General features: G+C 41.0%; 1 protein-coding gene across 1 annotated transcript in view; it reads right to left on the bottom strand.

Moving 5' to 3' along the window:
* The window catches only part of fam20cl (family with sequence similarity 20 member C, like), a gene marked incomplete at its 3' end in the record, with an annotated part of 36,535 nt that extends 30,272 nt beyond the window's left edge, over positions 1–6,263 (bottom strand). Inside the window, exons 1-3 of the mRNA XM_082537045.1 lie at positions 6,243–6,263; positions 5,508–5,957; positions 3,599–3,774 (exon numbers count right to left, since the gene is read on the bottom strand). Coding sequence (XP_082393171.1) covers positions 3,599–3,774; positions 5,508–5,956 — 625 coding nt within the window. The 5' untranslated portion in view covers position 5,957; positions 6,243–6,263. The remainder of the gene's footprint in view (positions 1–3,598; positions 3,775–5,507; positions 5,958–6,242) is intronic.
* Between the last annotated feature and the right edge of the window lie 8,067 nt (positions 6,264–14,330).

Below are 14,330 nucleotides of genomic sequence, written 5' to 3'. Positions count from 1 at the left end.
GCGCTATATCTGTTTGGTATGACCTCTAGCTTTGGGTGGGTAATGTTAGGAAATGTTAGAGAGATATTGCTGCTGAATGTACTGGAGCAGCTCTGATAATATAGTTTTCTTGGAGATGGTCAAGACTGCACTTCACTATCTTTGAGCACCGTTGAATATGTTAACATGTTAGTATTACAATATATTTTGCCATGTACTGCACGTGTGATTCAGTTCACTGCAATTGGTGAGTTTCTTCTTGTTAAGTGTCCTTCAGTTTATTTTGGTGAAAGGAGTCGTCAAGGCCTGACTGGTGAATAAGGTTACACAGGGATCTATTTACAGCAAGAGCATTTTTCAAGAAAAATGTTAATATTTGACACCATCACTGACACCACCGTTACCTATCATAACAGGAAGCTATAGAATATATTTTGATATGACATTTTATCCCAACTTCATGGCACCAATGGACAGATGGTGCTGTGAAAAAGTATTTTCTCTTTCTTAGTCTTTTGCACATTGTCACACTTTTCAGATCATCAAAAAAATGTTTAATATTATGCAGAGACAAACCAAATAAATAGAAAATGCATTTTTCAAATGATGGTTTAATTTATTGAGGGACAAAAGCTATCCAAACCCTTTGCTTGCCCTGTGGGAAAAACTAATTGCCCCTAAACCCAAAAACTGACTGTGCCACCACTGGCAGAAAGAACAGCAATTAAGTGTTTCTGATCATTGACAATGAGTCTTTCACATCACTGTGGAGGAATTCTGACTCTTCTTTGCAGAATTGTTGTAATTCAGCCAAACTGGATGGTTTTCAAGCATGCATAGCCCCTAAGGTCAAATCATCTCCACCAAATCAAATCAAATCAAATCAAATCACTTTTTTAATTGTCACATCACATGTGCAGGCACACTGGCACAGCACATGCGAGTGAAATTCTTGTGTGCGAGCCCCACAAGCAACAGAGATGTGCAAACACAACAACACAAACGAGCAAAATACAAGAATGGCCAACCTGAAACTAATAAATATATGTACAATATATAATAGTGTATGCATTTCTGGATGTGTATACTAAATATTTTCCTACGTGTGTGTGTGTGTGTGTGTGTGTGTGTGTGTGTGTGTACACATTTTTACAAATTAAATAGTAAAAAAATAAAATAAAATAATAATAATAATAATAATAATAATAATAATAATAAAATATACAGAGTTGAATATGTGCAAAACAAGTGGCATTTATATACAGTATGGAGTGCATAATGTTGAAGTTCCAGTAGTGAAGCTGAGGTGTCTATGACGTGTTCAGCAGTCTGATGGCCTGATGGAAAAAGCTGTCTCTCAGTCTGCTGGTACGGGACCGGATGCTGCAGAACCTCCTTCCTGATGGAAGCAGTCTGAACAGTTTATGGCTGGGGTGACTGGAGTCCTTGATGATCCTCCCCGCTTTCCTCAGGCACCGCTTCCTGTAGATGTCTTGGAGGGAGGGAAGCTCACCTCCAATTATCCGTTCAGAGCACCGCACTACTCGCTGGAGAGCTTTGCAGTTGTAGGCGGTGCTGTTGCCATACCAGGTGGTGATGCATCCAGTGAGGATGCTCTCAATGGCACAGCGATAGAAGGTCCTGAGGATGCGGGGGCTCATGCCGAATCTTTTCAGTCTCCTGAGAAAGAAGAGGCGCTGCTGGGCCTTCTTCACTGTTTTGTTTGTGTGTACTGACCACGTAAGATCCTCAGCCAGGTGTACGCCAAGGAACCGGAAGCTGCTCACTCTCTCCACAGCAGCGCCGTTGATGGTGATGGGGGTGTGTACTTCTCTGCACCTCCGGAAGTCCACTATCAACTCCTTTGTTTTTGCGACGTTGAGGGTGAGATGGTTGTCTTGACACCAGTGGGTCAGGGCGCTGACCTCCTCCCTGTAAGCCGTCTCATCACCGTTGGTGATAAGACCCACCACTGTAGTGTCGTCCGCAAACTTCACAATGATGTTGGAGCTGTTAGTGGCTGTGCAGTCGTAGGTGTAGAGTGAGTACAGGAGAGGGCTCAGTACACACCCCTGTGGAGCACCAGTGTTCAGTGTGATGGGGGATGAGGTGATGCTGCCCAGTCTGACCACCTGGCGTCTGTCAGACAGGAAGCTAAGGATCCAGCTGCAGAGGGAGCTGCTCAGTCCTAGATCCTGCAGTTTCCTGTCCAGCTTCGAGGGAACGATGGTATTGAATGCTGAGCTGTAATCTACAAACAGCATCCTCACATACGTGTCTCTCTTCTCCAGGTGTGACAGGGCAGTGTGTAGTGTCAGGGCTATGGCATCATCAGTGGACCTGTTGTGGCGGTATGCAAACTGTAGAGGGTCCAGTGAGTCGGGTAGTGCAGAGCAGATGAAGTCCCTGACCAGCTTCTCGAAGCATTTGCTTACGATGGGGGTCAGGGCTACAGGTCGCCAGTCGTTCAATGGGTCGCCAGTCGTTCAATGTTCAAATCACCAGATTTGAGTCTGGACTTTGATTGGGCCACTCCAAAACCTTCATTTTGTTTTTTAACCATTCAGAAGTAGACAAGCTGGTGTGTTTCAGATCAGGGCATGAACTGACAGTCGGGCATTCACTATCAGGATTTTCTGGCAGAGAGCAGAATTCATGTTTCCATCAATTACAGCAAATAGTCTTTGTTTTGAGGGAGCAAAGCAGCCACAAACCATCACTCTACCACTGCTGACTGTTGGTATGATGTTCTTTTCATGAATTGCTGTGTTACTTTTACAGGAGATGCTACGAGGCCCAAACCTTCTAAAAGGTTAATCTTTTGTCTCTTCAGACTATTTTCCCAAAGTCCAGAGGATCATCTGCGTTTTATATTTACTCGGGTTATCTTTGGCTAACACTCAAATGCACAAAAACCTAGGAAATCAGGAAGGGGCAAACACTTTCACGGCACTGCACATAATGACTGATAGTATATACTGTTACACTTTTTGACAAGTAAGTCGTGTTTGTGGACCATCCAGACAGTCCCCTCCCACCCAAACTTTATTATCAGTGTAGAAGTTCAAACATAAAGAAATGTGTATTTTTAAGTTTGCTACATGGTCAGTAGTTCAAGTATTCCTGCTCATCCTCTGCTGAGCCCCCAAGGTCCCTCACAGTGGCTTTCATTTCACTGAAACTTCACAGTGAATCTAAAATTGAAAGACAGGCCCTAAACCTCAGGTGTCACACACTCACAACAAGCCTGCTCTTTATTCTGCTCTTACCCTCCCTGTAGCCCACAAACCTTTACAGGTTGAGCGTAATTTTAATGTTGGTTGTCCTGGAGCTACTTCTTTTCAAGTCATTTCATGAGCAGGCTGCAGTCTTTAACACACCAATTTATTTATCTCAACTAAAAACTGACTCAGATGCTTCAGTTTACTACTCTGAAAACAGCCAGCCCATGGTTGTCTGACACCTCAGCTGTGGCACATCATCATTAGCATGTGGCATCAGGCTCTGCTGTAACCATACATTGATACTGTTGAATAACAGCAAAAGGAAAGCATTATAAAGAGGCGTTTACTAGATCGCCCAAAAGAAAAACATAAAACTCGGAATCTGAATATCACACCTGTGCTGACGATGCGATGGGTGGCGAGCTGCTGCATCAGGGGCTCCATGTTGGGGTCATGATGGGGGTAGAGCTGCCAGCGGGAGATGCCCAGGTGAAAGCGCAGCCACGGAGGGTGGCTGCTACTGCTGCTGTTCCAGTGAACATCCTCATAGCCGTCCTGGCTCGTACTCACCCTGAATAATGATTGCATTTGGTGAATGAAATGCACCTACAAAGCACTCTTCTACTTTAACCAAGCATTTTAAAATTAGACACACATTCATCCAGTCATGACCATTCATGACTAGAGAACTGCAATCCATACCACTGTTCACAAAGAGGCTGAGAGAGCGACCTCCCACACTACATTACAAGTGGAGGGACAAGTGGAGCACGGAGCATTCAGTCAGTGTTATTTACCAAACTGATGAGCACTTTTTAAGGTTTTAGTTTTAATCTAGCTGAGAGCCTCGGCTGTGTCACTGCTCTCCTCTGCTCGCGGTTTCACTGTCTGTGTGTGTGGGAGTGTCTGCTCACTGTTAGACAGATGCACAGGAAAAGACAACCGAAGGGGAGAGGAATTACTTGAAGATTAACTGCTGTTAGACACGTTGGTTGCTTTACTATAGTTGCAATGAACGCTTAAAGATGTCAACAGAACACGCAGAAGCGAGGCCAAATGTAAAAGGAGCCAGCTGGGAACGCTTTGATCAGCAGCAACCGCAGCATATTCAGTGTATTTCACAAAGCCAGCACAGCATCTTCACATTTCTTGTTGTGCCTGTGAAAACTGTAGCCCATATGTTTAGTTTTGCTTAGGCTACATCAATATGGGCCACAGTAGCTGAATACATGGAGCAACACTGTCAGCAGCAACAAGATACTGTGTGTGCTCCCTGCAGTCTCACCCATCTGGTGAAAATCTTGACCGACCATGTTTTCAGAGAAATATACAAAGAGGTGCAATAAAACCAGAATTACTGTGGAATACTGTGAAATTAGAAATACTGTGATTAGGTTGGAGCTTTTTATTGCTTCATCTAATGTCTTGTAGTTACTGTGGAAACAGTTTGTACAGTTTACAGTGTTGCACTTACAGTTGGGCTCATAATTTTTAGGACATAGATACATTTTTTGTACTTCTGCTTCCATACACCCCAGTGGATTTTCAATTAAACAGTTAGTATTTGACTGAACTGCACACTCTCTGCTTTAATTCTTTTTTTCTATCTTTTGTTTTTTTTAAAACTGTGCATGAACTCTTTAGGAATTACGGACAGATTTTTATACAAAGGCCATTTTTATGCATATGATTGACTGAAAAGCAATATATGGCCAGATGAGGCCTGTTCTCTTATTATTTCATGACAAATGGAGTAGAATTAACATCTGATTCAATTCATAGCTTTTTGGAGTTCAAATATGAGGCCCAAGGAGGAGTATATCATTATGCTGAAACAATAGATACATCTATTAAAGAATTAAGGGGTCAGTCAACAATCTGGCACATTCTTAAAAAGAAAAGAATCCCTTGGTTAGTTCATTGTGACCAAAAGACCTGCACGATGACAGAATTATTCCCATGCAACTCAAGGAAGGAAACACAGCTGAAATTCTGCCCTTCAATCATGTATTAGTTTGACTTAAACTCCGCTGGGATGGTGTGCAGACCAAGAACTACAAAAACTGCATCTTTATCCAGCAAATTATGAATTTAACTGTATGAGACGTTTCAGTAACAAAGCAAAACTGAGCTGAATATGAACTGAAAGGTGCTAAAGCAAAATATCCAAAGCAAAGATTGGTGAAGGAAAGTGGTTTTAGAAAGCTAAAGTACTGTTTGACTGTGGTGTTGAGGAGTGATGCTGTCAAAGGAAGCATGAGTCACAAGCATACGGTCTTTGCATATTAAGTGCATCATACTGACCACCTCTGGGAGCTCCTCTCACTCGCCTTGACTTTTGGTTTCACCCTCAGCAGCCAGTCCTCTTCAGGGACAGGAGGGCTGGGCATGTTGTAAAGTGGGTGACCAAACAATGCCTCCAGCTTTAGCAAGTCTGACTCAATTGAGGCATTTTTGCCTCCTTTGTCAGAAAGTGGTCGTACATGACTCTTAACCATCTTCTTTCCATCTTTATGGGAAGAATCTGTTTGTATATTATCAGTTGGTAGCTCAGCTGGACCTCTGATCACCACAGAGGTGTAGTTGGTGTGTGCCAGGTCTCTTGGAATGTGTGTCCTGGGTGGCAGTGGGGTGTCACAAGGCTGGTGGTAAATGGAAAATGAAACAAGAGCCAGGAGGAGGTGAATGAAAATGGTGACGAAGGCCAAGGACAGACAGATTGTCCTGGAGCGCCGGCGTATACGCCACATCATCCTACTGAAAAGAGAGTGATAAAGAATGAGGAGAGGTGAATGCATGAGGGGGAGAAAAGAAAATGGAAGAAGATTTTTAATGAAACGTTAGCAAAGTGTACAATTTAAAGCAAAAACATACCAAAAAAGCAAAATACCAGTATTAAGTAGAACATAGCCTTGATAAAGGCTCATATTCCTTCACCTGCTCTCCTTCTAATTTGACCTTGTAATGCATTCATGAATCACAGGAGTCTCCATCTGGCATATGAAGAGAAAATGTGAGTAAAGAGTGACGTACACAAACCTTTTAATGTTGCCTGACACCTCTCAGCTGTTGTTAGTGTGTTTCCCAGAGGAATAATAAAGAGATTCAGTATCCAGTCAGCCTTGTCTTCTTTATCTACATGCGACCGGGAGTGGTGCCAGGTTAAAGTGATCTGGATATAAATCAGTGTGTTTACTCATCTCTTTCAACCCAAGTGATTGGGGGAGAGGGGGTTGGGGGGTAAAGCATTTGCCCTGTATAATGTCATTCTTCTCTGACAAAAAAAAAAACCCTAATAAATACACCTAAATCTACTAAATCTTTACACAGTTTAAATAAGTTTTCAGTTTTAAAGCCTGATTTTGTCTGTTCTTACAATAAGCTATATTGCTACTGCTGCAGAAAGACTTCTGTCCTTCATTCCAGGACTTTCCAAGACAAGTTTTGCTCTTCTGTCTGTTTGGAGGAAACTTCTAGCTTTCAGCTGAAAGCTTCGGGCCGGTCTCAGATCCAATGACAATGTAGAGATGAAAACTCTTTGAAGAACACCTTATTCACACTTTCAAATAACAAGATGAACTTTATTCCATGGGGAACATTCAGTTCACACACAGTTATTCATGAGAAAGACACATCTTTCTAAACCATACAAACGCACAAAATGCTAGAGCAGAGCAGAGTCAAGTGACAGAATATATTAGCTTGCAGAACCCTTTACTAAAGAGTATTAGATTAGCTGTTATTTGTGCATCTTATTGAAATTTTGTAACCTATTCAGGGGGCTAGGCTCAAGGTGTTTTCAGAATCAGACTGATTCAAAATGTTACTTAAATTACTTAAATGTTCATTATTTTGGGAAGCTTGCAAAAGAAAAAGGCCAGAAAGCGAGAATTAAACTCTCCATTCATCCATTATCTTAACTGCTTATCCAATTTAATGTGACACAACACAGACAAACCTTTCACACTACTGCACCACTGTGCTGTCTTTGCAAATCATGTAAACACAATATTTTCTGTGAAAAGTACTATGAGAAAATATTAATGTTGATACAGAGAAAAAACGTGTTTTCATTCTGAGCTTGATAGCAGTGACATGATTTTTTTAAATCCCTGGGACAAGAGCGTGTTTACCACTACGTTGCATCACCTCTTCTTTTCACCACACTCTGTAGGAATGTGCTTTGGCACTGGCCTGTTGAAATAAGTTTTTTCTGTCGTCTGAACTGCACTATATGTTGTTCCAACACCTGCATTTTGATAGGAAAATGGGAAATAAGTGCAGCAATGCACTGAAACATGCAAACATACTCATATACAATATTTAAGGTTAAAAATAGTTTATATAATTCTAATGAGTTTGAAAGTCAATATTTGGTATGACCATCTTTATTCTTCAACATAGCCTGAACTCCCTGAGGTAAGCTTTCTTCTGATTTCCTTAAAAAATCTTCAGGAATAGTTCTCCAGGCTTCTAGAAAGACATTCTTCTTTGAATGTTGGCTGCCTTTTGTGCTGATCTGTCAAGATGGTCCCACACTGCTTCAAAAACGCTGAGATGTTGAGATTCTGTTGAGACCTGTGCATGATTGATAATGTTCTATTGTGTCTTTTTCTATCCATGTCCACTTGTATTGCTTTGACAATGTGCTTGGGATCATTGTCATGCTAAAAAATGAGTGTGTAGCCAATCAGATGCTTTCTAGATGGTATTGCATGGTAGATTCAAATCTGATGGTACTTTTCTGCGTGCACAATTCCATCAGTTTAGACAAGATATCCAATGGCACTGGCTGAAATGCAGATGAAACCATGGCAGAGCCTCCAACGTGTTTTATGTGGCTTCCTTCATATATCTTCTTGTTGAAATAATCGTAGTGTATGTATGCATGTCTGTTTCTTAACTGTTCATTTATCCTGAAATGAAGGACAGAAGTCTTTCTGCAGCAGGCTGCATCTTCTTGGTATTTCTTTGCATGGTAGAGTTAATTTTTGGAAGTGTTCTTAAATTCATGCAGTGATTCCCACTGTTTGTTTTTTTAATGCAATATCACTAATATTCAGTACTGTTTCCTGTAGATGTCTTTATAATGAAATCTGATTACACAGAGGGATGCCTGCAGGCTTTAAGTTATTAGAAATCATTGAATTCACATTTTACACAGTGTCCTAAATTTTGTGGAAATGTGCCAGATACATATCAGTTTATCAGTCTGTTGGAAGCATCACCGCAGCAGACTTCTTAATCAGGCAGCGGGCGAGACAGATGTTTCATATTCTGCATGTGCGTTTCTGCTGAGACTTTGATTCAAGTACCTCAGGACTCGTTCAAAGTCCCACAGGATACGCCGTTTCTGTGAAGCATGACTTTTTAAAGTCTGTGTGTGTATGCGTGTGATCGTGTAGAGAGATCCACGTGAACGATATGGGAGCACTCCCCAAAATCCAGGTGTCGCACCCACCTATATGGTATGTGCTGACATCGTGACTCATCTATATCAGCTTAATAGAATAATTAAAATAGATTTACTTTGAGGATTTTCCTCTATTCTCAGAGGTGATTGTTTTCTTTTAATTATTTATCATCATTTATAAAACATCGACGTTTTGGATAACAACATGAACTAAATGCAAATGAAGAAACAGAAGTACACATTATAAAACCCACAGTGGGGCTGAAAGCTGTTGGAGACTGGAGGAATTCAAAAATATTTTTGCATGTGTCTCTGAAAAATGAATACCCAAAGGTAAAGGATTATTTTAAGTTTCATTTTCATTACTGGATGGATGAGAAAAAAGGAGACAATGTCCAAACAGTGAAAAGGTAGGGGTGAACGTTTATCACCCTTTATTACAGAGCTCTTGTGCAATCAAGGAAAAGGGAGCTTTTTTTAGTAAATGCAACAACTGTGCTGAAATGAGGAATTTGACGTAGGCGTTATTATTATGCTATTAGCTAATCAGTGGTAAAGAGGTAGCCCATAGCTGAGGCTAACTGGAAAGTCTCACAGAGTTTACAGGCATTTGTGTGTAAGTCAAAGAACCAGGTCATCTAGGCGTAAACTACATTTTTTAACCCTCCTGTTATGTTGCGGGACAGATTGACCCAGAACAGAACAGATGTCACATGTCATCTGCATCACTACAGAAAACGAAAAAAATCAAAATTATACAAGAAAACTGTAAAATAATCAATGCCAGTGCTTCTGACACTTTTGGATGAGTAAACATGCCCCAGGTCAAATTGACCCAGGAACGTTGTTCAACAACATAACAGGAGGGTTTAGTTGAATTCACCCCTGGACAGCCAAAGTGAGGCTAGCACTAGGCTTAAACTCAGAGAGTTTAGATGCTAGCTGTATGTTAGCTTACAGTGGATTGTGTGTGCAGTGGTGCTCTTCTGCAAATTTTATTCATCCATTGTGAGTAGAATAAACCAGCGATTAGAATAGAATGTGTTTAGGTTTGCTTAGATAATAGAGAGTGGCTGGAGATCAGAAGAACAGGACGGATTTCTAAGAGTGTGTTTTGTTAGGATGACGTTGTCAACCCCTGTTTAAAGGACAATTGTGGACATTTATTCTCAAAGCATTTCGTGTGGCCTTAAAGTTCTCAAGAATGAAATTCAGTTGCTGAACCCATCCTCTGAAGTGCCAAATGAGTTGGTTTAGCTATAAACTCTGGTGTGTAACTGTATAGGGTGAGGAATCTATTGACAGTGGGTGTCTGCCTGTCATAAAATGAGGACTAAGAGCTGCCTTAGCCACAGATACGAGTCTGGGGAGGACAGAACAATAGAATTAGTGGAAAACTACTGAAGAGGGATGACACAGGGCAGCCCATCTCACTAGTATCATATCGATACCAATAGCATCATTGGTATCGATACTTGAATGTCGGGCCACTTCTGCTGTTTTTGTTTGCCTGTGTTTATCTTTTGCTCAGCCACTGACTCATTTCAGTCCACCTGGAGTTCTAGTTATTTCTGTTATTTTCCTAAAGTCTCTCCTTTTTTACCCCTTCTCTCTCCAGTTAAAGCTCAAGTCATGAACAAATGTTGGCTCGACTTGACATTTATGACTCATTTCCACTCACATCCACTGAAGCAGAAGCTTAAGTTCAGCTTAAATTGTGTGGTGTGGATTCTATGCACCAAATTTTATAGCAGTCCATTCAATATTGAAATATTTTTTTTAATATCCTTTTTATGTGGAACTATGCGTGTGTTTAATGGAGTCACTTTAAAGTGTCTTAGTTGATGATGACCGTCACAGTATTCAAGAGCTACTTTAATGGTGCTTTGCATACCATCCAGGTCTCCGACACTTAAGAGCTGAAAAGCCGTCTTTCAAAATATGTTTCCTGAATGGTTGTTATTTTTTATCGTGGAGGAGGACACTCTAAACCAGGGGTGAGCAACTCCAGGCCTCGGGGGCCGGTGTCCTGCAGGTTTTAGATGTGTCCTTGATCCAACACAGCTGATTTAAATGGCTAAATTACCTCCTCAACATTTCTTGAAGTTCTCCAGAGGCCTGGTAATTAATTTGATTCAGGTGTGTTGACCCAGGATGAAATCTAAAACCTGCAGGACACCGGCCCTCTAGGCCTGGAGTTGCCCACCCCTGCTCTAAACCATTAGGTAGGTCTTGAGTTGGATTGCAATGAGGTGACTTTAAAGGCTGCTAACAAAAAAGGTAAAGTGAGTACAACATGTCTGTTTTGATGCTTTGTGTCCTCTTAATTACACTAAACTAATTAAGGTAAACACTTTTTACCGGGCAACAGGATTATGTGGTGGTTAAGACTGTCACCTCAAAAAAAGAAGTTCCTAGGTTTGAATCTGCTGGCTGCCAAGGACTTCCCTATATGGAGCTTGCATGTTCCCCCTGTACCTGTTTGTCCAAAGATATCAGTGCTCTAAATTGGCTGTAGGTGTGAGTGTCTGTGTGTGAGAGAGGCTTTTTTGCCTCTCTGTTAGCCCTGAAATAGACTGGCCACCTGGCTGTGGTGTATCCCCGTCTTTTGTCCTATGACAGCTAGGATAAGCTTCAAACCCACTATGGCTCAGAATTAGATTACAGCAAGAAAATGGATGGATGGAACTTTTAAAAATGTATGCATGAATGTATGTATGTTATGCAACTCTTCCTATCATGGTAAAAAGTGGAACTTGTCTAGTACGTCAAAACAAGAACCCTCCAGCTTAAACGTTGCTTTGAGGAAAAGGAACTAGAGGCAAGAAGACAATGACCGGGGTAGGTCACGTGTATCAAATATTCTTTGTGTACAATGGCACTTCAGTGGGGCACTCTAAAAGTAGCAGATACCATGCAGAGGTACACATGGTGACAACCTTGAAAGAAGGCTTGCGCTCATTGAAATCAGATATGGGTTACTGATGACTGGATCGTATACAGAGTTCTCTTTTCTTATCACTCCAGTGTAACAAACCTTTTCAACCACTATTTCAAAGGTATGTTCCCGTCCATGTGAACACAAACTATAAACTCTCTGTGAGCCAGTATAACGTAATAATAAAAAATAAAAAAAAGAAACCCAACAATGATTTATATATCAATTTTTAAAAATCCACCATGTTACTGAGGATGATAATTCAGTAACTAGATCTATGGCCACTTTGAATTAAATTTGGAGAGTGCTTGAACTCTTTTGCCCCCTGCTTATTTAATTGAAGCGGCATCTTTGTTTAGCCTTGCATCTAGTGAATATGGTGTGTATTTCATGTGGTTTTCAAAGTTTCTAGCACCGTCCTCAGTGCAGATCATATTTCAACAACACGCCCCCTCTCCAAGCCACTAACAAGATGTAATTTGTATTCGGCCTCTTAGTTTAACAGGTGTAACAAAAGATTTTCAAGATAATGAAAGAAATAAATCATAAGCTCAGACTCAAGCAGCAATCCAACTGCTACTTGGTTGTCTTTCCTTCCAACCTTTTATTTGCTTCTCTTCTGTGACTTACTTTTCTCTGTTTCTCTTATAATCAAGTCCTTTTAGGTTTTATCCTCACGTACACTGAAACATTTCTTCTTTTTTTTAAAAATCCCCTCTATGTTTTTACTCTCATTTGATTTCACCGGCCTCTCTATTTTCCAAAAACTCATGACTCCCTTTTATGTCAGTCTGGAGAAGAGCTAATGAAAGCACAGCCACATCTAGTGCTGGTCAGAGCTGGGACTGACTCACGCACACATTTGCAAAAAGACCCACATGCGCACGCTCATATTAATATTGGATTGTGTTTCCTATTTCTCATAAAAAAGAAAGCCGCTAGCAATGTTCAGATGAAAGATTTATCCCTCCTGCTCTCTTCTGTCATCCTCTGTCACCACCCACCCCCCACCTCTAAATGCTGTCTCCTGACACTCTCCTCTCACTCTTCTGCCCTCCAACTCTCTGCACCTTTGTGAATCTGTGGAATTTTCGAACCTCTAAAAGGCCACATTCTCTCTTTTCCCTTATCCTCATTTTTCAGTACTAGCTACTGAATTTTGAGAGTTGTCACTCACTATATTTTCAAGCACCAAAGGGTTTCTTTTGTGTTTTACCTCCTGTGTCATTCACTAACACACACACACACACTCAGGGACGCTGCAACCTTCCGCTCACCATCACAGGTGGTAAGGAGGTTGCTAAGAGACAGCACTGAGCTTTTCCAACACAGAGAGATGCTTCAAACGAGGACACGGTGTGATGACAAAAAGAAAAAAAAACGGATTGAAGTTCGGCATCAACAGTTAGAGGACTAATGTTTGGTGTAGTTTCGTGGATAATAAAACCCCATTTCACATGCGGTTTGCCTGCTGACTGTTGCCATGATAATAAAAGGCTCACCACTGCTATGCTTTCAGGGACATCTAAGAAAAACAAAGGACACTGCTGTAATGCTCTTTAATCTTTCCCTAATCTTTAATCTTTCCCTAGATGAAGAGCTTTCTTCACAAATTTACTGAATTATTCTTCCTTCTTTGTTTTTACTTCGAGGAGGGCTGGAAAAGATCAACTTTAATATATGATCTCTGTAGCTCCCTTTATGTATTTCACGCAACTAATATGACTAGAAGAAGAGAACATAAAGATTCAATAAGTAATATTTTCTAGTTTAATTACATAAATAAGATAACTATGCATTTTCCTTCAGGTCTTTAGTATTAGTCAATCTGTAAGCAGCCTATAGACGTCTTCAGTCTTGAACTCTTTCAGGATGTTGCAAAAAGAAGATACAGATCTCTACCTGTGTCTCTTTTCCATTATCACCTGCTCAGCTTGACTCAACTCTGCTCGGTTTTGGTCATTTTCCATTAAAATTAAGTAAAAGCTCAATGTGGGTGGGGTCATTATAGCAAGGCGGCCTGAAGATGAAAACAAAACACAAAAATAGAGGATATTAAGGTGACAGTATACATGCTGCTTGGTCTGTGGCTTTTTCTCAGACTCAGGGTAAAAGAAGAAAGCCAGAGAAGGCAGCAGCGATTTCCTCCATAGCCGGGTCTCAAAAAATGGCAGGTTTGATTTTTGTAAAGGACTCATTCTTATGCCATGTCCAGGGACATCGTTCCCAGGGCAAACATTGGCATGCAATCTGCTGACATTTTCATCACATTTTCAACTTGACTCTGCTTACTTGGAACCCCAGCTAAGAACAATGCCAACTTCCTGTCACCAGATGATGGCTCCAAGACTACACGTTAGTATTAAAATCAATACATAGCGGTAAGGTCTTGCTACCAGGTGTTGCAATTTAGCACTGGAACGGTCTCTAAATTATGGGGCTCCTGAGCCTGAGTAATCCGTGTAGATTAATACTCCTGAAGGAATTCACAAAAGTAAAACCATTTTTAAACAAAATCACAAAAAAAGTGTGACCACCATGGACAAGACCAAAGAGTTGTCAAAGGACATCAAGGACAAGATTGTAGACCTTTATAAAACTCAGATGGAGCACGAGACTATGTAAACAGCTTCGCCGGGCAACAGAAACCAGCAAGAAGCTTGTTGAGATGGTGACAACTGTTGGTGTGACTATTCAGAAATAGAAGAAATATAAAATGGCCCAAAATCCATGCAACATCTTGACTCATGGGGTGAGGATGATCATGAGAAGGTGC

The sequence above is a fragment of the Aulonocara stuartgranti genome (genome assembly GCF_965226115.1).
Source record: "Aulonocara stuartgranti genome assembly, chromosome: 6".
NCBI lineage: Eukaryota > Metazoa > Chordata > Actinopteri > Cichliformes > Cichlidae > Aulonocara > Aulonocara stuartgranti.
The sequence above is the reverse complement of the archived record's forward strand: the minus strand, read 5'-3'. Positions and strand labels throughout refer to the sequence as shown.